The following is a 24,292-nucleotide window of genomic DNA, read 5'->3' as shown; positions in this document are numbered from 1 at the left end:
CAGAGGGCCTCAGTTCCGGTGGTGACCTGGCTTTCAGTCAGGATTCAAAGAGAGGGAGATGTAGAGAACAATCAACCAGCTGAAATCACCCAGCCAGGAGCTGAAGTTTCCAAAGTAGTGAGTGATATCAAACTAGTAATATATTTTGAAGTATACAGGATTTGTCAGACCGAATGTTTCATTCACTAGTTTTATTAGTTTTTCACTCTGGAAGGACAGCGGGAAAAACTTGCCCCTGCATGCCTGAAAAATTCATACCTACTGTATTTATCTAGTGGCACTCTGAATCCCAGCAATAGAAGAAAGCTTTCTCAAAATCCAAGAATCACCTAACAATGAGTACTGCTTGCAGCTTCATGTTGTTTGCTGTTGTGGTAGAATATTTGCATTAGTAAGGCTTACCTGCCAACCACAGAAAGCTGTCTCCAAGTGTCTTGACTTAGAGTCTGAGAGACATGAGCTGAGTTAATTATGGAAAGGAATGTTATTGCTTAAATAAAGCACCCATAGAAGACAACTAAGTTTTAATAATTATTGACACAACTAAAAACAAAAAAAAAGGCCTTATTTTACACTGATTTGATAATGCCAAGTCAAAGGTCAATCAACACATCATTATGTTCAGAGAAGAAAATTCTGCTGGCATAGATATGTTCTGAGTTGATACGCCTAACATGAAGTCAATGCTGGCAATGTTATGGCCAAAGATTCAAGGCCTTTGCTGGAGAGCTGCTTGGGGATGCACAGCAAGTATCAGACATGCATCACTTTCATTTAATTAAGTCCCAGGACCCTGTATCAGGTGGGCCTTGGCCCGATCATGTTCAGCTGCTGGGACTGATTCCTGGCTCCAGTTCACACTGACCTGAATGAATTTCAGGGTCTTTGGTGTCAGTATTGGTTTTGGGTCTTGCATACACACAGACCCTGCAGTGTGTGACAGGGACATGGAGGCTGAAAGCAGACAGCAGACTTGGTAATTTAATTGACTGAGCTGAGCCGATGTCTGCATTGGGAGTTTGAGATTTGAAAGGTCGAGAAATTGATGTGTAGGTAAATCCTGCAACTGGAGAATGATGCGTTGATCTGGATAGTATCAGTGACCTGACACACTATAATTGATTTGGATTTAGATTTGGATTTGACCTTTTGCAGCAGTTAGTGTAGAGATGATGACGGGATGCTGTGATTTGGACATAGGCCAAACTAGCAGCTGAATTGTTCTCTTGGTAGAAGCATCATGACAGCAAATACTAGCTTCTGCAACATTGATTTCTGTATTGTTACAAAATATTCAGTGTACTGGGATATGACATGCTGAATTTTCCTGGCCACATGGTGACAGGAGAAGTGGGGGTGTGTGGGGAATAGGAAAATGGAGAAAGCTAAATTGGGATAGCTTCCAATACAGTCCAACATGCAGTTTTACATTTGCAAGTAAGGGTGATTCAGAGGGCTTGTAGACATTGTGTTGGAGGCGATGTAATGCCCTGAGGAGACCACCAGCTGATTCAAGGCAGCCTCTCCGTGGCAGGCTGGGCCATTGGAAGTCAAGGCTTTATGCCACTAACAGAAGATTGCAAATATGAAGACCACAATCGGAGCCAGGACAAATTCGGGGAAGTTTTTCCCTTCCATCATTACTCATTCACCAATATAAATCACGGCTTTTTCGTATTTCAAGTCCAAACCAAATGTGGGAACCTTACTCTTGAGTCATAAAGGTCTACAGTACAGAAAAAGGCCATTCAACCCATCAAGTCTGCACCAGTCAAAAACAAGCACTCAACTATTCTAATCCTATTTCCAACGCTTGGCTCATAGCCTTGTATGCCTTGATTTTGCAAGTGCACATCTGAATATTTCTTAAATGTCTCTACAGGCAGTGAGTTCCAGTTTCCCATCATCATCTGGATTAAAAAAAAATCATAACCCCTCTAAACTTCCTGACCATATCTTTAAATCTAAGCCAATAATCCCTCCACCAAAAGTAAAGTTTCTTCCTGTCTATCCTATCTATGCCCCTCATAATTTTATACATCACAATCATATGCCTCCTCAGCCTCCTCTGCTGCAAGGAAAACAACCCAGTCTAACCAATCTCTTCATAACCAATACTCTCCAGCCCAGATAACTTCCTGGCAAATCTGCTCTGCATCCCCTCCAGTGTAATCACATTCTAAGCACAGCTCTAAGACATAAACTCATAGTTGCTTTAGTCAGAAATGCATTTAGAGCTAAATTAAAAAAAAACATTGAATTGTCCTGAGGAGGGGGAATTGACTCTTCTTTTTTAAACAATCTGTGGATTGGTCATAATCAGTATTTTTATTTCTGTTCTTTGTTTCTTGCATGTAGCTGTCACACTTCAATTAAAATATAGTTCATTAGGAAATGAAGGTGCCAAATACCTATGCTTTCTTGAAGGAAAGGCATGTTATTATTCACTAACCCCAAGGAAAATAATAAAATTATAACTTCAAATATAGACAAACACAGGTCGTGAGTATAAAAAGTAAGAGTATCTGGTCTAGACAAGGAAAATTATAGTTATGTAGCTCAGCAACCCTTGGAGTTCTTGAGGTGTAAAATTCTTAACCTGAGGCCATAGTAGTTTTCCAGTTGACTTACACCCTCAGCAGTAGCAGAATATGTACAGATCTTTAAGATCTCAGTGAATTTTTTTTCCCCAAGCTCTTGTTAATTTATTTTCCCACTGTCCTTGCTTTACTGTTCTATGACAGATGTTGAAATATAGCTCAGTATCTTTTTTTGACGAGCTCCATTGTCTACAATGTTAGTTATCTGGCAGATATGCCTTTCACCTCCCAATTGGTGGAATTTATTGTACATGTGTGAATTTAAACAGAAGTTGTAAATTTCTTGATGCCGACATAGTTTGCCTTGATTTTATATCTTTTCATGAAAATTATCATTTTAAATTCATGGGTTTTAGGATTACTAGGAGAGAGCAATGGGATGTTGGCAAGGGGCTTGCTTCCGGTGAACACCCTCTTCTCCAATGTCTAAACATACAATTAGGTGCTAATGGCCTTTGATGAAGGAACTTCTCCCTTCCACCCCCAAAGTGTCAAGCTGCCCACACAGTAGTGCAGTATTGGTGACAACACGGCGAAAGGCTTACTTGCAGCTCAGTTAATCCCAAAGGCCCGTAATTATCATTATTTGGTCACCTAAGTGTGGTGAAGGAAAATAATAAAAATATAACTTCAAATATAGACAAACACAGGTTGTAAGTATAAAAAGTAAGAGTATCTGGTCCAAATAAGGAAAATTATAGTTCTGCAGCTAAGCAGCTAAGTGTGACCAAATTGGCAGTAGGACCAGTAGGCCTTCCAACCCAAAACATCATTCGAGCAGGAGCCAGAAGGTGGAAAAATCAAACAATAATCAAAAACGTTAAAAAAAAACTATCTTCCGGCATATTTACATATGACAAGAGGGTGCTATACCACTTCTGCCTCTTTGGTTAATATATTGTGTAATGCTCAATTCTGTATAACTTATATACATCTCTTGTTTTCCATATTTTCACAACAGAATATTGGCCCATATACAAAGGTAGCTGACAAAATGGTCAACAGTAAATTGCGCAGAAGAGCACAGTCAACCACTGGCTACAGACATCCTAAAGCCAGAATATGTCTACCTGAGTGACTGGCATCACTATGATCCATGTGTAAGAGCGTCACCATCAGCACATTTACAGATGGCCCTACTGTGGCCGAGTTTCTGCGTGCATAGGGAGTTGGGGACTGAGAATCTGGGAGTGGGGTCAAAGCCTGGGAACTGGACTTAGGCCTAGGCAGCTCTTCATGGTGTGTGAGAGTGAGATAGTGTGCCTAAAGTTGGACACATTGACAGATGAAATTTAATGTGGAGAGATCCATTTTGGTAAGAGGAATGAACAGAGGCAATATAAAACAAAGGGTACAATCCTAAAGGGGGAGAGAAGCAATGGGAACTGAGTCATAATGTTTGCTTAAGTTGTTGAAGGTGGCAGGTCAGGTTGTGAGAGCAATCAATAAAGCAGACAGCAACCTAGAATTTATTACTTAGGGGCATAGTGTACAAAAGCAAGGAGGTTTTGAGTGCGAGCAGCAGCTAAGGTAAGACAGTTTGTTTTAAAATTACTTACCGGTAGTGGGCAGCGGTGTTTTTTTTCTCTCTTTACAGAAAGAGCGGGAGCAGCAGGGGGAAGTGACGAAGACCGGAGGAGCAGCCGGGAAGGAAAGCAGTGAGTATAAATACTCACTCTTCGACGCCAACGGTCACTTTGAGTGCGAGCAGCAGCTAAGGTAAGACAGTTTGTTTTAAAATTACTTACCGGTAGCGGGCAGCGGTGTTTTTTTTCTCTCTTTACAGAAAGAGTGGGAGCAGCAGGGGGAAGTGACGAAGACCGGAGGAGCAGCCGGGAAGGAAAGCAGTGAGTATAAATACTCACTCTTCGACGCCAACGGTCACTTTGAGTGCGAGCAGCAGCTAAGGTAAGACAGTTTGTTTTAAAATTACTTACCGGTAGCGGGCAGCGGTGTTTTTTTTCTCTCTTTACAGAAAGAGTGGGAGCAGCAGGGGGAAGTGACGAAGACCGGAGGGGCAGCTGGGTAGGTTTTTTTCCCTTTAAAAGCGCGCAGGAGAAGAACCCGAGGCACTACAGAGGTAGTGTCTCCCACCCGCCCTCCTCCTCTAACCTAAATAATAAGACCCATTGTGGTAAGTAGGTAAGTGCTGCATTTTGCTTGTTGTATTCTTTAGACCCAGTTTTTTTTATAAAAGGTTACTTTTAGAGGGATGGCAGTGAAGGCAGTGCAATGTTCCTCTTGCAACATGTTTGAGGTGAGGGATGCCATGGACGTCCCTGCTGATAACACTTGCAGGAAGTGCACCCATCTCCAGCTCCTCCAAGACCGTGTTAGGGAACTGGAGCTGGAGTTGGATGAACTTAGGATCATTCGGGAGGCAGAGGGGGTCATAGATCGGAGCTTCAGGGAAGTAGTAACTCCAAAGATGGCAGATAGATGGGTGACAGTGAGGGGGACTGGGAGGAAGCAGCCAGTGCAGGGACCCCCTGCGGCCGTTCCCCTCAAGAACAAGTATACTGTTTTGGATACTTGTGGGGGGGACGACTTACCAGGGGACTTGGGTGAGAGAGTGTGTGTATGTGTATGTGCGTGCGTTAAAGGGGTGAGAGGTGTGTGTGTGTGTGTGTGTGTGTGTGTGTGTGTGTAGGCAACTTGGATCCCACCGGAGGGCCGTTGCCCAGGCTTGACATGTACGCTCAAACAGCCAGGAAATGTATAACTACAAGATTCAGCAGCCGCACCCACAAGGTAGAGCAAAACATCACCTGATCACAATGCAACACCATCCATGCTCTCAAAATCAATCACAACATTGTCATCAAACCAGCAGATAAAGGAGGAGCCATTGTCATTCAGAATAGAATAGCTTACTGCAAGGAAGTGTACCGACAACTGAACAACCAGGACTATAGACAACTACTGGCCGATTTGACCAAAGACTACACCCGTGAACTAAACACATTGATCAGGATGTGGATCTAGTCCTTCAGAGTTCCCTATGTGCCCTCATCCCACATACTTCTTGCGTAGGCAACTTTTACTGTCTTCCAAAGATATGCAAAGCCAATACACCAGGACCTCCCATTGTATCAGGCAACAGGACTCTGTGTGAGAATGGCTCTGGCTATACCGAAGGCATCTTGAAACCCATTGTACAGGGGACCCCCAGCTTCTGTCGCGACACTACAGATTTCTTACTGAAACTCAGCTCTCACAGACCAATCAAACCAGGAACATTCCTCATCACAATGAACATTTCAGCACTCTACATCAACATCCCTCACAATGACCGCATTGTGGCAACAGCCTCAGTACTCAACACCAACAACTTCCAATCTCCAAGCATCATCCTACAACTTATCCGCTTTATCCTTGACCACAAAATTTTCACCTTTGACAACCTGTTCTTCATTCAAACACACGGACAGCCATGGGGACCAAATTTGCAACCCAGTATGCCAACATTTTCGTGCACAAGTTTGAACAACACTTATTCTCTATGTAGGACCTCCAACCAACAGGTATATGCATTAGGTATGTTGATGACATTTTCTTCCTCTGGACCCATGGCAAGGAGTCACTGAAACAACTACATAGTGATATCAATGAGTTTCATCCCACCATCAAATTCACCACGGGCTACTTTTTAATATTTATCTCATTCTTGAACCCATGCATCTCCATCAATGATGAGCATCTCAGCACTTCACTCTACCCCAAACCCTCCGATAACCTCATGATGCTACACTTCTCCAGTTTCCACCTGAAACATATTAAAACAGCCATCTCCTACGGACAAGCCCTACGCATACACAGGATCTGTTCAGATGAGGAGAAAAGTGATGGGCACTTGGAAGTACTCAAGGATGTCCACATAAGAATGGGGTATCTTGCTCAACTCATTGACCTCCAGTTCCAACATGGCACAACAAGAAACCATAATGAGCTCCTCAAGAGACAGACACGAGCTACAACCGATAGGATATCCTTCATTGTCCAGTACTTCCTAGGAGCCAAAAACCTACACCATGTTCTTCGTAGCCTGCAACACAATAGACAATAGACAATAGGTGCAGGAGTAAGCCATTCAGCCCTTCAAGCCTGCACCGCCATTCAATATAATCATGGCTGATCATTCCTAATCAGTATCCTGTTCCTGCCTTATCTCCATAACCTTTGATTCCACTATCTTTGAGAGCTCTATCCAACTCTTTCTTAAATGAATCCAGAGAGTGGGCCTCCACTGCCCTCTGGGGCAGTGCATTCCACACAGCCACCACTCTCTGGGTGAAGAAGTTTCTCCTGAGCTCTGTCCTAAATGGTCTACCCCGTAAAACATTATCAATGAGGATGAGCACCTCACCAAGATCTTCTCCAAGCCTCCACTTCTCACTTTTAAACAACCACCAAATCTCAAATAGATCATTGTTTTCAGCAAACTCTACGGCTTTCAGGACAACACCATACAACCCTGTCATGGCAGATGCTGCAAGACGTGTCAGAGTGTCAACACGGATACCACCATTACATGTGGGGTCACCACTCATCATGTATGTGGCAAGTACTCTTGTGACTCAGCCAACGTTGTCTATCTCATACGCTGCAGGCAAAGATGTCCTGAGGCATGGTGCATTTTCGAGACCGAGCAGAGGCTACAGATGAATGGACACTGCACAACAATCAACAGACAGGAGTGTTCCCTCCCAGTCGGGGAACACTTCAGCCGTCCGGGACATTCGACCTCAGACCTTCGAATGACGATCCTCCAAGATGGACTTCAAGACAGGCAACAACACAAAGTGGCCGAGCAGAGGCTGATAGCCAAGTTTGGTACGTATGGGGATGGCCTCAACCAGGACCTTGACACGACAGGTGACTCCCATTGCAACACACACACACACACACACACACACACACACACACACACACACACACACACACACACACACACACACACACACACACACACACACACACACACACACACACACACACACACACACACACACACACCTCTCACAGACTTGTACCCCTTTAACGCACGCACATACACATACACACACTCTCTCACCCAAGTCCCCCCACACACCCACCCGCATGCGCGTGCGCTTACACACACACATATAAGTTTGTGGGGTGAATTTGTACTTGCAGAATTACATTTTATTTTGCTCAAAAATTGCATGAATCCATGTAAGGTTTTATAAATCCCTTTTTAGAAATGGAATTAGTCTGAATATTGGGGCACAGACAGCCTCACACAGGGCACCTCACACCTTCAATGCATTATCCCAGCTGACACGGTACCTATTGTTAAAGTTTACTTGAGAATGTAACTTTAAAAAAAAGTTCTGGGGCTTACGTGTGAAAGAACTGAAACCAACTGTGGTCATTCTAAAATATGAGAGACTTAACAAACAATCCAGGTCTTTTTCAATATATAATTTCAGTTGCATTGTACTGCAAACCTTTGCTATAAATTCTGTGTCTTATGATCTTATACTTCACAACCACCTAGTGAAGGAGCAGGGCTCTAAAAGCTAGTGCTTCCAAATAAATCTGTTGGACTATAACCTGATGTTGTGTGAATTTTAACTTAAGACAACACATGTTTAAGATGCTGGATTAAAGAAGCATTGGCAAAATAAGGAAAAACATTTTCACATGATAAATGTTTGGTATATAGAATACACTGTCTGATAGTGTGTTGGTGGTAAGTTCAAACCAAATGTTCAAAGTGAATTTTATTATTGTCTGAAAAGGAACAGTGTACACTGCTTCAGCATGAAGGTGGGGAGTGGCATTGGGTAAATTTCCCTTTCAGAGAGCCAGCACAAACAGAGTGGGCTTGAATGGCCTCCTTCTTTGTTGTAACTATTCTGTTCATCCATGAGCTTCAAAATGAAAGTGTTAAAGTCATAGAGATCCATATTTCCTTCTTCCCAAATCCTTTTCACAACTGTTTGTGAAGTGACCTGTAATGCTATGCACATGATGTTGCTTTTTCTATTGGTCTCACTGTGAAGGTGGGTGAACTGTTACTTATCTTTGCCTCCTGCTTCAGTTTTGGATCTAAATTCTGTGTAATTCCCACAGTAGTCTGTCCAAGTTTACTTAAACTCATTATAGTTTGTTCATGGTGTTGAGTGTTCCTGAAATTCACTGGGCTACAGGGTTACAGATGAGTTTGGTAATCTCAATAGTCCAGTTTGTTCTGTAGACATTATGCAAAATTAGATAAATGGCAGTTCAAAATCTTGTTCATTTGTACTTAGCATAAAGCAAATAAGTACTCACAAAGATGGCCAGTACATAGTTTCTATCCAGTGGAATGTGTGGGGAAAGTATTGGATTAGAAAGATGTTTATTGGAGACATGGACAGATGCTCCCATTTCAGATTCAATCACCAACCTTCCCGATTAACTCCCTTGGATTATGGGGAAAAGGTAGAATTGTGGAGTTGAGAATGATCAGATCAGCCATGATCTCAGTGAATGGCAGAGCAGACTCAATGGGCTGAATCACTTACTTCAGCCCTTATGTCTTACAGTGTTATGGCCTGCTAAAGACAAGAAGCCTTCTTGGGCTTTATTAATTTCTGGGACCCTATGCTTCACCGAGAGTTAATGTACATGTTAATTAAAAGCTATGATTGTTGGCTTTTGTCCTGACATCATAAATTCTCCTATTTTGAAGAAAAGGCACAATCAACTCATTATTTTCCAAACTCATGTTCTTTCCTATTTTCCACTAGATTACTGCAAGTAAAATGAACCTTGTGATTAATTTTTCATCCCAGCTGTAAAGCTTGTGTTTACCATAACTTTAACAGCAAAAGTACAATGCTTTAGAAGCTAATTGTTCCTTCATTGTTGTTGTTTCAAAATTATTGGTGGATTTAATGAATACGGAAGCGTACCTGGCTGAACAATACGAAAAATACAAAACAATGACTATACCAGTCATCGACTGTTCTACTAATTTTAAACCACTGCCATTAATTGTTTCTGTCCGTCTGTAACATCTGCTTTTATATTCCAGGCACCAATATGAGACAACCATCTGCTTGGAGCTCTTTTATTGGGCTGGTAATACAGTTTTCTGGTCAAAAGTAGTTGCTAACTGTTACAATTTGTGTTTTCTGTCAACACATTGTCACAGTAAATTTGTGTGTTCCATAACCAGACCTCTGTCTTTAAGCGGAAGCAAATAACCTTATTCTTAATATGAATGAAAAGTATTTCAGAGGGTGCAATTAGCCTTTTATAGTCAGGGGCTTTTCAACATTTTTAGGACTGTTGTCAAGTTGTTCACAAGTGATGCAAGTTTACAGGTTTGGACAGTCTTTCTGATTCCAATATGCAGATAATCCAAGTGTCACTGTTTGGAATAGTGTTTGAGTGTCTGATGGGAACAAACATAAGTTGTGAGAGAGCTTGACAGAGCAGACACCGAGAAGATGTTTCCCCTGATGGGAGAGTATGGAACTGGGCTGTATAGTCATTGAGTTGATTCAAACTGAGAATGATAGATTTTGGGAATCGATGGCAATTTTGGCAATCGGTGGCAATGTCACCTGCAAGTTCTTCTCCAAGCCATTCACCCTGCTGGCCTGCAATTCCTTCAGTGTCACTGGAATGTCCTCCTCACAGGTATTGTAGATCTACCCTGCAATGAATGGATTGCAGTGGTTCAAGAAGGCAGTTCACCACCACCTTTTCAAGAGTAACTCGAGACAGGCAATGAATGCTGGGCCAGCCAGCAACTCTCACAAGTGAATATTAAAAAAGGTGGAGTAGGATCAAGATGCTTTATGATCTGTATCTTGCCTACAGATTTCATTTTCTCTGTCCCTGCAATGATAGGTTTAGGTCCTGCTCTGACAGAGGAAGGTTGAAACTCTGGGCCCTAATGTGTGCACCCTAGGAATTAGGAATGCAAGAAGGCTTACAGAAACATAGGAACAAGAGTTGGTCATTCACTCCTTTGAGCCTGTTCTGCCATTCACTTAAATTGTAGTTGATCTTTATCTTAACTGCATCCACTCTCCTTGATTCTGCAACCCTTAGTAGCCTTGCCTAACAAAAATATAACAATCTCAGTATTACAATCTCAGTGTACAATTATAATTACAATTTTGTTATATTACAAAAATATAACAATCTCAGTGTAACTATTTTTAATTGGGCTAGTTTCAACTGCATTGTGTGGTGAGAGTTCTGGATTGCCAGCACCTTTAATGTGAACCTATAATTCCTGACATCACCTCTGAAGGGCCAAACTCTAATTTTAATGTTGTACCACATTGTTCTGGATTCTTGTTTCAGAGAAACTTTCTCGACATACTTTCTATCCACTCTTATCAACTGCATTAATCACCTTGAATACCCCAATTAGGTAATTAAGATTAATGGATGGAGGACTGTGTTGTGTAATTTCTTGATATGCATAGCTGACAGGCAAATATATTTATTGAGAGCATACAAAAAGAATGATTATGTTTTGTTTCACAGCCAACTAATATCAATTTTAAGTTTGCATCTCTCTATCTAAAGTCATATAGCAAGATATCTGATTAAAAATGTTTAATTTTGAGTGAGCACAATGCTGTGCCTCATATGCTTAAAACGTTTTGAAGTCCTCTCTTGTGAATTTTTAAAAGTTGGCCTTACAGAATGCTTTTTTTAATTGGTCATGAGTATGGGCATCACTGGTGAGACCAACATTTACTGTATTGTCAATCCCTAATTGGGCTTCAGAGGTGAGAAATGCTGCAGAACATGAAGGAATTATCATTTTATGGGGGAAAAGGGAAGTGGACAGGAAAATTAGAAATCTTCTTGGCTGGCCGAATACATTCTGAAATAAAATTGAGTGTTGTCATTGTGCTGGGAACAGAAGACTCTGCACCGGGACCATGATTAGAAGAAATCAGCCTTTCATCTGGGCTTTTGCTCTGCTGCAGTAATGACTGAATTAAGCACCACTTGAAATACTGTCCTTGAAATGCTAAATTGAGATGTTGAATTGTCCAGGAGCTTGTCAAAAATGTAACTACTTGACTGTGAATCAGGAGCTCTCCCAGTCTTCTGGGTAATATTCCATTATCAACTAACATAACCGAAAAAGAACTGATGATTTAAAGCATTGTTGTCAGTGTAATGTTCCTGTTGTAAAAGAGTTGCAGTGTTTGCCTATAAAAGTCATTGAACTTAAAACAAAAATGTGGAAGCAATTTTGGCATAATAATTTATTATTAAATGTAAGCGTTAATGTTTTGATATACATTTTAATAGTATGTACAATTTCTTAATCAGGGAAACCATATAGTATAAATAAACTATAAAGAATCAAAGACTTTTGGATACCTACAAAGTACTTTGCAGCTGCCTTTGAAATTAAAATATGATTTGTGGAGGCTGCAGTTCTGAATGTGTGCAGCAGAGGCCAGTGTATGAACTTAGGAACAATTTCAGGCACCACTGCAGCTTAATTCAAGTTTATTAATTCAATAATGTAATTCATTATCTTTTTGCATAAACCCTCTTACATTTGACTCATGGAGGACTGTAGAAGAATATTACACACTTTTAAACACGAATGATGTTACATATCCTTTTACAAAATTATCAGAACACGGTACAAATAAATAAATATTCAGTTAATCCTTTTCTAATATCAGCTGTAATATTTAATATAGGATATGTACATAAATATTTAATACAGGAGAAGTTTGTTACTGAGCAGGTTGTTTTACCAAGTTAAAAATAGCAGTAATTTTATAAATTAGAAATTGTTTTTGAGGTATTAGTATATAAATGCTTAAAGTTCAGATAGTATCCATACCATGAGATTATCATGGCTGTATTGAACTGTTTGAAATAAATGGACTAATCCGTCCATTAGAACAGAAGACAGAAAGATGTCATATAATTATGTTACACGTTTGTTTGCAAGTACTGCGAATAATAATTTACAGGCTGTGTTGTTCACGTATAGTATCAATAAAAATAACATTTTATGCCATTTCTCAAATCAAAATATGCTAAATTGCTAATTAGGGCAGTGTTGGAAAGCAGACAGGCAGAAATTTGGGAAGCTGGCTGAAATAATGATCACTGAGGTAGTTTGTCAGCATTCTTTATTGGGAGGGTGCGAAAGAAGCAAGGCAAATATGTAAGAAAGAAAATTGCAGGGTGCAGATTCAGGTGAAAGAAGCGTGATCACTGATTGTGAAGTGATTGGAGGAGGAGCACAGCATAACAATAGCAAAAGAATAGAACATGCTAGCTGAGAAATATTTTCAGAAAAGAGTGGAGGCAAGAGAATAATCAGCATAAATTATATTCATAATTTTGTAACAGGATGTTACATGACACAGTAATCTGCATTTTTTTGATTCAAAGTAAATAGATCAAATCTTTTCTCATTAATTTTGAAAATGTATTTTCCAGTAGTGGCCTTGAACTACAAACCTTGTTTTCGTCACTAATGTTAAAGAAGGCTGACCTCATGGGGACTTTTGAGTTGAACTCATTCAAAGGATTCTAGCAATTTTCCACTCTGAATTAATCCTAATGGAGTGTCTTTGCTGATTACAGGCGAGGAGAATTTCTGGATACCAGTAGCTATTAAATAACTATGTAAACGGACACTGCGTTATGGTTGACTGGGAAGAAAGTCTATTGCTGTAATCCTTCAGCTCAGTTGAGCTGCACAGAGGAAATAGAATTTCTGCATGTATTATGCAAGTTTGATGTGTTGCTGGAGGAAGTGGAGAATTGCTTCCTTTCGAGCAGAACAGTACCATTCTTAGAAGAAGTCTGCACTACATGAAAGAAGACGAAGAAGAATGAATCTGACCTCTTTTATCCTGAGAAGTGAAAGTGAATGTGAAGAAAGTCTGGCACTCTCATTAACATTGTCAAGGAGGGTTAATTTTAAAATACTCATGGCGGGGGGGTGGGGGGGTGGGAGTGGGGGGTGATGATGACGGGGACAAAACTGGTTCAAAGATTCAAGTTCTAAATTAGGGCAAGCAAATTTTGATGGAATTAGACAGGAGCTTGCAAGGATTGATTGGAGTACTTTGTTTGCAGGCAAAGGGATCTCTGACAAGTGGGATGCCTTTAAAAAAGTGACATAGTTAGAGTTCAAGGTCTATAGGTTCCTGTGAGGGTGAAGGGCAAATTTGGCAGGAATAGGGAACCCTGGATGAAAAGAGATATTGAGGCTTTGACCAGGAAGAAGAAGGTGTGACTCAGGTACAGACAACTGAGATCAAGGGAATCCTTGGAGGTATATAGGAAGTACAGGAGTTTACTGAAGAAGGAAATCAAGACAGGGAAAAGTGGATACGAGATAGCTTTGGCTGAGAAGACTGGATGAATTCAAAGAGGTACTTTAAGTATATTAAAGGAAAAAGAATAATGAGAGAGAGAATCGGGCTCCTCATGGACCAAAGTGGATATGTATGTCATAGAGTCATAGAGATGTACAGCATGGAAACAGACCCTTCGGTCCAACCTGTCCATGCCGACTAGATATCCCAACCCAATCTAGTCCCACCTGCCAGCACCCGGCCCATATCCCTTCAAACCCTTCTATTCATATACCCATCCAAATGCCTCTTAAATGTTGCGATTGTACCAGCCTCCACCACATCCTCTGGCAGCTCATTCCATGCACGTACCACCCTCTGCGTGAAATAGTTGCCCCTTAGGTCTCTTTTATATCTTTCCCCTCTCACCCTAAACCTATGCCCTTTAGTTCTGGACTCCCCAAAACCCAGGGAAAATACTTTGTCGATTTATCCTATCCATGCCCCTCATAATTTTATAAACCTCTATAAGGTCATCCCTCAGCCTCCGACGCTCCAGCGAAAACAGCCCCAGCCTGTTCAGCCTCTCCCTGTAGCTCAAATCCTCCAACCCTGGCGACATCCTTGTAAATCTTTTCTGAACCCTTTCAAGTTTCACAACATCTTTCCGATAGGAAGGAGACCAGAATTGCACGCAATCCCCTACCATAACTACCCTATTATTCTTACAGGTAGCTGAGATCTCCTTACAAGTTTGTTTCTCAATTTCCCTCTGACTATTGGGGGGGTCTGTAATACAATCCCAATAAGGTGATCATCCCTTTCTTATTTCTCAGTTCCACCCAAATAACTTCCCTGGATGTGTAGAACTGCAAAAGATGGACAAGGTTCTCAATCAATATTTCTCCTCAATGTTTACCATGGAGAAAGACATGGAGACTTGGGACCTTGAGGAAGTTAGTGGCGATATCTTGGGGACAGTCCTTATCACAGTACCGGAGTTGTTGGATGGATTGTAATGTATGAAAGTGAATAAATCTCCTAGTTCTGACCATATATATCCAAGTACACTGCAAGAGGCTAGATAAGAAATTGCGGGGGCCCTGCATCATTGTTAGCCATGGGTGACGCCCTGGAAGACTGGAAGGTAGTGAATGATGTGCCATTATTCAAGAAGGGCTGGGAATAATGACCAGTAAGCTTAACATCTGTGATGGGTAAGTTACTTGAGAAGATTCTGAGAGATAAGATATACATGCATTTGGAAAGTTATGGTTTGATTAGAAGTAGTCAGCATGGCTTTGTGAGTGGGAGATCATGCCTCACAAATTTGTTAGAATTCTTTGATGAAGTGACCAGGAAGGTTGATGAGGGGAGGGCAGTAGACATAGTCAATATGAATTTCAGTAAGGCCTTTTCATAAGGTCCTATGTGGTAGGCTGCTCTGGTAGGTTAGGTCACATGGAATCCAGGGCGAACTGGCAAATTGGATACAAAATTGGCTTTTTGGTTGGAAGCAGAGGGTAATAGTGGAAGGCTGCTTGTTGGACTGGAGGCCTGTGACTAGTGGAGTGCCTTTAGGGGTTGGTGCTGGGCCCATTACTGTTTGTTATCTATATCAATGCTTTGGACGAGAATGTATAAGGCATGATTAGTAAGTTTGCTGATGACCCTAAAATGGGTCAGAAATTGCAGCAGAACCTTGATCAGCTGGGGAAATGGGCTGAAAAATGGCAAATGGAGTTTAATATTGATAAGTGTGAGGTCTTGCATTTTGGAAAATCAAATCAAGATCGGAGTTTCATGGTGAATGGTAGGGCCTTAAAGGGTATAGTGGAACAGAGGGATCTTGGTGTTCAGGTTCTTAGTTCTCTGAAAGTGGAGTCACAGGTAGACAGGACACTGAAGTAGGCTTTTGGCACATTGGTCTTCAGTCTGGGCACTGAGTATAGAAGTTGGGAAGTATGTTGCAGTTATACAGGACATTGGTGAGGCTGCACTTGGAGTATTGTGTTCACTTTTGGTCACTTTTTTATAGGAAGGATGTTATTAAACTGGAAAGAGTGCAGAAGAAATTTACAGGGAAGTTGTCTGGACTCAAGGGTTTGAGTTGTAGGGAGAGGTTGGACAAGCTAGAATATTTTTCTTTAGAGCATAAGAGACTGAGAGGGGACCTTATAGAGTTATTTAAGATTATGAGAGGCATGGATAGGGTGTATGCACTCAGTCTTTTTCCCAGGGTTGGGGAATTACGGACGAGAGGGCATCAGTTTAAGGTTAGGGGGAAGAATAAAAGGGAACCTGAGGGGCAATTTTTTTACACAGAGGATGGTATACATGTGGAATGAGCTACCAGTGGGATTAGTTGAGGCAGTTACATTAACATCATTTAAAAGGTATTTGGACAAATAAATGAATAGGAAAGGATTAGAGGATATGGGCCAAGTGCAGGGAAATGGGGTTAGCGTGGACAGACATTTTGGTCAGCATGGACCAATTTGGGCTAAAGGGCCTGTTTCTGTGCTGTAGGTCTCTATGACTCTATGAAGGATATCCAGCATTTTCCTATTCAAGCGTTCTGTGCACTTACAGAATTTCCGACCTGGATATTTGACTACATACATGTCCTTTTCAAATTCTTACCTCCAACATATTAGATGGGAGTCCATTTATCTTTTCCCAGAGAATCCTAGACTTGTGGAACAGGCTAGTTATTTGCATTGAAAGTACTGATTAATTGTATATGATTAAGATAAAGAGTTTGTAGCAATGGCAGAAATCACATGTGGTCAAGGTTGGTATAATTTAATATAAGTCATGGTTCATATTGGACTTCAATTCATTATTCAGGAGATTACATGGTACCTGGAGGATAGAGAATCTTTTGGCCTACTTCATATCGTTTCACAATTATGTAGGATAAATTAGATAGTATATTTTTCTAGTTGGTCTATTAGAAAAAAAAGGTACTTTTCTGTTGACATTTTTTACTATGTGGTATATAAGAGTGCTTGTGGAGAGAAGAGGGTGAAGATGGGAAGATACCAAATATATAGGGAGAAGATCTCAGAGATGCTGGCTGCAAATACTATAGAGGAAGTAGGGAACTTAAATTTTGGAGATCCCCATATTCAGTCATAATTTTGTCTTTCACTCTTTATATCACTTACACATTCATAGGTGAGCACAGAAGCAATGGAACATTGCAGATTTGAATGTTTTACTATGTCAGTGATATCGTACTACCTTCATTCTAAAATTTATTCTTATGAATTCTGCAGGGAATACGAATGATAAATTTCACAGAATAGCCTAAATACATTCAAAACACTAAAAATGTTCCATAATGAAGCTTAAAGTAGTGAAGGGAATCCGGCAAATATTTACCAGCAAGCGTATGAAATAAATGTAATATTTTAATACCTAAATGGTGTGGCTTTGGATTTTCTTACTCATCACAATCTGAGAATGATCATGATTCGACTGATTTTGAGTTTAACAGCATCCCATCTCTGTTCAACTATATTTCTAATTGGCTAACCTAACATGTTCTGTTAGTTTTCTCTTCTGGCTATTATACTGAAACTTCAGTACTTACAGATATAATTTATTGAAATGTTATGCTGTTTTATGTGGTGTATAACTATTCATTTGTAAATTCTCTCTCAAAAACATGTAAAAACCCTTGTAATTACAGTGAAAACCTTTGTTTAATGTCTGTTTAAGGCCCCAAAACATTCCAGTTTGTAACGTAAGAACCTTAACTAAATGGAACTTAACCTGAAATACTTCAAGTTGTATTGGGAGGATCTTTGCCTTTTTAGATCCTTTCTGATGTGTCACATAAACATTAGACTTGGCTTAGAAAGATTAACTGACAATCTAGGAAATGTGGTATTATAGCACTGATAACAGAGTTTAGAATACTAGGCACACAATGTCCTCAGCCGTAAGGCTGTCTGGCTTCTTGTTCTTATCGACTGCTGAAGGTTCCAAAATCCAAAAATAGAAGTTTTTTTTTGTGTGGCAATATTGCCTGCTTGCATGACTGGCAATTCAATCTGTGCACTTAAATCATATAAGGATTTAAACAATGTTGGCAAAACTCAAGGTAAAAACTCAGCAGAGAACTTTACAATGCCATTTGTCATTTACTTCTAAAGTGACAAGCACCATTGTAGATATACCCTCTTTGCAGGATAAAGGGGACAGGAGTTGTTTACAAAAGGGAATAATTAGTGAAACACAGAACATGATTAAAGTGCTGCAAATACATGGTGATGTTGAGTTAAGGCAAAGGAGCTCATAATAATATGAAACAACTTACTTAGCTCTTTGAAGTTCTTTCAAATCTTTTGAATCGTATAGTATATTAGCTTATAAAGAGGTCATTTGCAGTTTGTTAATTTGAAATATTTAAATTTGCATCCTTCAAAATATATTCCTCAAATAACCTGAAGATAACAACACTAAGAAATGACTCTCTTGGTGGGGTTGATAGCAATGACTTACAAGATCACAAGATAAATATAAACAGTAAAACCCATCCACCATTCTTGAATTCTAAGCATGACTGATGGAACATAGCAGGCACCAGTTTCCTAATATAAAGGTGGCTAGTCTCAGGTTTTAAATTGCAGGGTAGGCCTGATGTTGAACAGTTAGATTCCTTAACTGCATTTAGTTCAGTTAGTCTTCCTCAGATGAAGTGATGTAGTTTCCCATATATTCTTGAAGAAATGGGCTGGATTTTGTTTGAAATAGCAGATTTAACCCAGATATGTTTGGGTTGTACAGCCTCCACAGTGACCAGAGCTACTTTTAAAAACAAAAACATAAAATGAACAGTATTGTCCATGTCTGTTACAGTGACAATTATCTGTCTTTGGCCCCCTCCTAGTTCTTGTTGCTCTGTTGTTCTTGGGGATGTCATCTGAAAGCACAGCATTGATGATATTCAATTATTTCTCACCACCTTTGCTCACACTGCTGTGAAATGATTAGACTGCATTTATGAAGCCAATACTGGAGGAACAGAAATTTCCTCCAAAATTGGGAAGACTGAAATCATTATTTTCAGTTCCTGCTCTAAACTCCTTTCCCTGGAAACTGACTTTATCCCTGTTGTTAGAAATATGAGAATAAACCAGTCAATTCCCATCCTTGGTATCATATTTGACCGTAAGATGAACTTTTATCTTATATTCATGCCATCACTATGACCTTCTATTTCTACCTTTGTAATCTTGTTTGGCTCCATCCCAGTCTCAGCTAATCTGCTGTTGAAACCTTCATTCATACCTTTATTCCTTGTACTTGACTATTTCATGTATTCCTGGCTGGTCTACCCTCTGTAAACTTGATATCATTTGAATTCTGTTATCCAATCTTGACTGGCCACCTGGTCAAGCAAAGCCTTCATTTAAAATTGTCAGCCTTGCTTTCAAATCGCTTCATGGCCTCACCTCTTCCCATGACTGTGATCCCCATCAATCCCACAGCCCTCTGAGATATCTGCACTTACTATTTCTGGCCTCTAGATCAGTGCTTCCCAAAGGTTTTCTCTTTGTGAGCCAATTTTGAGATTTGAAAATTGCCTGAGCTCTATGAGAGCAGAGACTTCGAGAATCTGTTAGGGAGGGAGCGCAATTGTTATAACTTGCAGAGGGCTCATGACCCCAAAAATGTTAGCTCTGAACCTCTCTTACGGTCCTGATATCTATGCTGAGAAGTCCTCTTTGAGAGTATCTGCCACTTTAATCGCTCTGTTATTGGTGTCTCATTATTCAGTTGCCCAGGCTCCAGGCCCAAAAATATTCCTTCCCTATCTCACTCTCATTCTAGCCCCTCAACCTTTTGTTGACCAAGCTTTTGGTCTTTTGACTTAATGCCTTCTTATAGGGTGTTTCTTACTTGCTTTGAGAAAGCTGATGTGTAAAGCCTTGGGATGTTTCATTGTGTTGGAGGCACCATCTAAATGCAAACAGTTGTTGGTAAGTGTTTCCACAAGACTACCTTATTTTCTTTGTGTAACAACTAGGACAAAATGGACAAAACTGCTGGGGATATTTCAGTACCCATGATGTGTAGTAGTCTAATAATGAAGTGCAGGCTGCATTTCGAAGTGGTTAAGAGTATGGGAAATTTCATATGAATGAATGAGAGAATGACTGGAGTGGCCCAAGCAGGGACAGATCAGCAGAGGGCGCAGCGCTGGAGAACGGGAGGCTGGGTTCCTGGGAGCGGCTGTCAATCAATGGCAATCAAAGGCTGCGTGAGGTTCGGGCTGGGAAGCTTGCTCCTCTCTGCTCTCTGGGAACAGCTCCAACCTGCTGAAATTAACTCCGAGAAAGCCAGGGCAACATTTCAACCCTGGAGACCGGGGTATCACCCCTCCACCTAGTTTTGTTCTTATGCCTTTCCCGACGCCTTGCCCTGAGATGGTGCTGAAACATAGTTATTGGAACCTGTGGATTGCTTGCCTTGGGATAATTTGTTTCCAAGGTAAGACTTAAAAGTTATTTTGTTTAAAAGAAAGACATGTTTCCCAAGTAGCAACACTTCGCGACAGAGTAGTTTGCGGTGTTGTTGGGAGAAGACTGACGCTGGAAGTTACCAAGATACTTCACTAATGAGGTCTTAACAGGTTCCTTCATTTTCTTATTTATTTCTGACGTTTTGTGGTTGAGATTCGGTTGTTAATGGAACACCGAGCGGTGAATGGACAGAGCTCTGTCGTGGAGTGTAATGTATTAGAAGTGGAGAGTGTTGCTTTTAATATCTGTACCAGTAACTGATACAAAGTGGGGGAGCGAGCGAACTAGTCAGGAGAGGATCACAATTTTACAACAGTGGTGCCAGTTTTTTGACTCTGCCCATTTAAAAATGCAATAATAAATGTGAGACGTGTTCACAATTTGTGGGATTGTTTGTATGTATGTGACCGGAAATAAATGTAAACAACGTTACTGATGATTCTTAAACATCAGTCAGAAATTGCATGAAATGTGTTATCAAATGTAGGTCATGTTTGCTAAGATGGAAGCGGTAAAACATCCGATGTATTTGAAGAGACTGCGTGTTTCCCAGGCTTTGTCCAGAATTGTCAATCATGATATAACTTAGAATGAATCAGAAATTCTACTTTGCGTTTATTTGAAGTAGCTGTCAGAAGAGAGAGAGAAACGTGTAGTAGTAAGAAAAGAAATTGTGAGGTTGATGAAATTGCATACTGTTGTCAATTATATTCTGGAGTATTTTAATTTTTACTGTATTGGTTTGCAGTAAGTTTGTTATCCAGCACGGATTTGATTGACAGGTATGTCAGTTATTTCTGTCTTAGTTTGTGAAAGTAAATGCATTTGGCAGATGAATTGAAACTGCAACAATTTTGTCACTATGTTCTCATTTAAGTAACAAAGTTATTTATTTTGACAATTTTGCTGAATGTTCAAAGAAGTCCGGTGAGAAAATTTCAGGACTGGTGAGCAGCAGATTATTTTGGGTAAAATCAAGTAAATTGTCAGGATGGACAGAGTTTAATAATGGTAAGAGAGTATGAGTGACCAAGGGCTTGTGAAACAGGGAGGGGGTGGGTCTTATAAAGATAAAATGACAGGTAAAATGAATGCCTTCAAATATTCTGAAAAAAAAATGGAATCTGTTTCTTATCTCCACCCAAACCAAGGGCAGAACACACTGGAGACATTTTATCAGCCCTTGGATATTGGTAATGGTCTGTTTCAGAACTATTAATCAGGAGTATTCAACAAGGCATAGGGGTGGAAAATTTCAGTACTTATATCATAAAGTCACTGTAGTCCTACCAAACCATGCGGCTGCTCTGTCATGAAAGAGAGAGAACAGGTGGTGGTTTAACCTGAGGGTCACCAGGTCTTGGGCGAGGGGAGAGGTCAAGAAGGAAAGTCTTCATGGTAACATCAGATGCTGCGTAAATTTGAATCAATGCTGTTGACATCCGTCATAGAGCTATACAGCATGGAAATTGACCCTTCGGTCCAACCTATCCATGCCAACCAGATACTCTAAATTAATCTAGTCCAATTTTCCAGCATTTAGCCCATAACCCTCAAAAAACCTCCCTATTTATATACCCATTCCAGATGCCTTTAAGTGTTGTAATTGTGTCAGCCTCCACCACTTCCTCTGGCAGCTCACTGGGTATAGTTTACAGGCTCTTGAATCATCTGTTGAGAGTGTGGTGCTGGAAAAACACAGCAGGTCAGGCAGCATCCAAGAAGCATGAAAATCGATGTTTCAGGCAAAAGCCCTTCATCAGGAATGTTCAGAACTATTATCAATCAGGAGTATTCAACAAGGGTATAAGGGATGGAAGATTTCAGTATTTATCATCATAAAGTCACTGTAGTCTTACCAGACCTTGGGGCTGTTCTGTCACTAGAGAGAGACAACAGGTGGTGGTTTAACCTGAGGGTCATCAGTTCTCGGGCGAGGGGAGAGGTCAAGAAGGAAAGTCTTCTTAATAACATCAGCCGCTATGGAAATTGAACTAATGCTGTTGATGTTAGTCTGCATCGCAAACTAGCTGTCCAACCAACTGAGCTAGCTCCCACACCAATAAATCTGAAACTTTAATAGGCTAGCTTATCCAAATAGGCCACTGTAGTTTGGAGGATGAGTTCATACAGTGCATTCAAGACAGTTTTCCTGAACAGTGATCCTTCTCAACTGACAAGACCAGAGAATCCTTCTAGACTAATATAGTATAATGAGACAGTGTAAGTTAGTAATATTTAGTGTAAAGGAACTTCTGAGGAAGGGCTCAAGTTTTCTATTCCTTTCAACAGAAATGTAGGTAGCTCTGAATTGAGGTTTCAAATTTAAAGCCCGTCATAGAGGTATATGGAGTGAATTTGGCTGAGGTATAGTGGGAGTTGAGAGGGTGGTGCTGTAAAATCACAGCAGGTCAGGCAGCATCCGAGGAGCAGGAGAATTGATGTTTCAGGCAAATGCCCTTCATTATTACGCCTGAAATGTCGATTCTCCTCCTCCTCAGATGCTGTCTGACCTGCTGTGATTTTCTCACACCACATTTTTGACTCTAATGTCCAGCATCTGCAGTCCTCACTTTCTCCTGAGCTATTGTGGGAATTTGATTGCCAGTATTTATCTACCTTAAAATATTTTAATCATAAGAATTACTTTTTCTTTATTCTTAAATGTGCATTACGTTTTGGCAGGATTAAAAACTCCACTGGAGAAATAGCACAATCTTGGCTAACTCGAGGCATTTAGATTTAAAGGGTTGAAAGAATAAATAGTCAACCTAAGGACTGGAAGCCTCTTAAAAATCAGCAATGACTGATTTTAAGAAATTTGTGGAGCAAGAGAAGGTAGAATATGATACATTAACACAAGGCTTAAAAATGTTTAAATGCTTTTGATAAGTATATGAAATAAATGAGATTGATGGTAAACATGGGTTCTTCGGGTAATATTAATTATGAGAAATAGGGACATGGCAGAGATGTTAAATATTGTGATTGTATTCACAAAAAATTGAAATAATATTGTGGAAATATTCACAGGCCACTTGGTTCCTCCATAGTGAGCTACTTGATGTAATTTGTATTAAGTGAATACACTGCAGAAATTAACTCGCTAAAAGCTAATAAATTTCTTGGATTTGATGATTTCTAACCTATGATTTTAAAGTTTTATTAATTGGGCACTTGACAAATTCCAATTTGACACAACCTGCATGGATTTATGAACAGGAAATCATATTTGACAGGTCTATTCAAATATTGAAGGTGTAACCCACATTTTAGCTAAAGGAAAGCCAGTTAATAAAGTCTACATAGATTTTTAGAAGGAATTTAGCAAAGTTCAACACAGGAGGGAGTTATATTAGATTTGGAGTTATGGAAATACTAAACATATTTGTATGGATTTGGAGTCGGTTAATAAACCAAAGAGGTATAAATATGTAATTATTCACATGCAAGGTTTAACTAGTGCAGAGCTTGGCAGCTATTTATAATCTACTAAGATTAAGTGGCTGAGTGCAATAAATCCAAATTTGTTGCTGATAGTTTGTTATTTTCTCACTTAGTTTTGTAAGAGGATGTAAAATGCTTGTAAATGGATGTAGACCGGTTAACGAAATGTTAAGTTATGTACTTTGTTAGTGAGAATAGATAAATGGAATATCTTTCAAATTTGAGAGATCTAGTGGATATTGGAATTCAGAATAATCTGTGTTTGCAAAGCGTGTGCAATGAAGTTTGAAAAATGGACTCCTCCTACCCATCAAGATAGACTTTGTATCATAAATTTAACAAAAAGTGCTGCAGTATTGAAAGAGATCATTTTGTCCAAGCACCA

At 40.1% G+C, this 24,292-nt stretch overlaps 1 protein-coding gene across 2 annotated transcripts in view; it reads left to right on the top strand.

Moving 5' to 3' along the window:
- The first annotated feature begins 4,441 nt into the window (after positions 1-4,441).
- igsf11 (immunoglobulin superfamily member 11) overlaps positions 4,442-24,292 on the top strand; it is a 207,964-nt gene continuing 188,113 nt past the window's right edge. The window contains exon 1 of one of the 2 annotated variants that reach the window (XM_087992881.1): positions 4,442-4,508. Coding sequence is in view for 1 of the 2 variants with exons in the window: in XM_043700766.2 (XP_043556701.2) it covers positions 20,338-20,428 (91 nt within the window). In the remaining variant the exon portion in view is untranslated. Of the gene's footprint in view, positions 4,509-20,225; positions 20,429-24,292 lie in introns of those variants that run through there. The other variant, XM_043700766.2, reaches the window with a different exon arrangement.

The sequence above is a fragment of the Chiloscyllium plagiosum genome, unplaced genomic scaffold (genome assembly GCF_037043375.1).
Source record: "Chiloscyllium plagiosum isolate Xiang-an unplaced genomic scaffold, Cpla_swu_hap1 HiC_scaffold_12, whole genome shotgun sequence".
Lineage (NCBI taxonomy): Eukaryota > Metazoa > Chordata > Chondrichthyes > Orectolobiformes > Hemiscylliidae > Chiloscyllium > Chiloscyllium plagiosum.
This window is presented reverse-complemented; position numbering and strand designations above follow the sequence as displayed.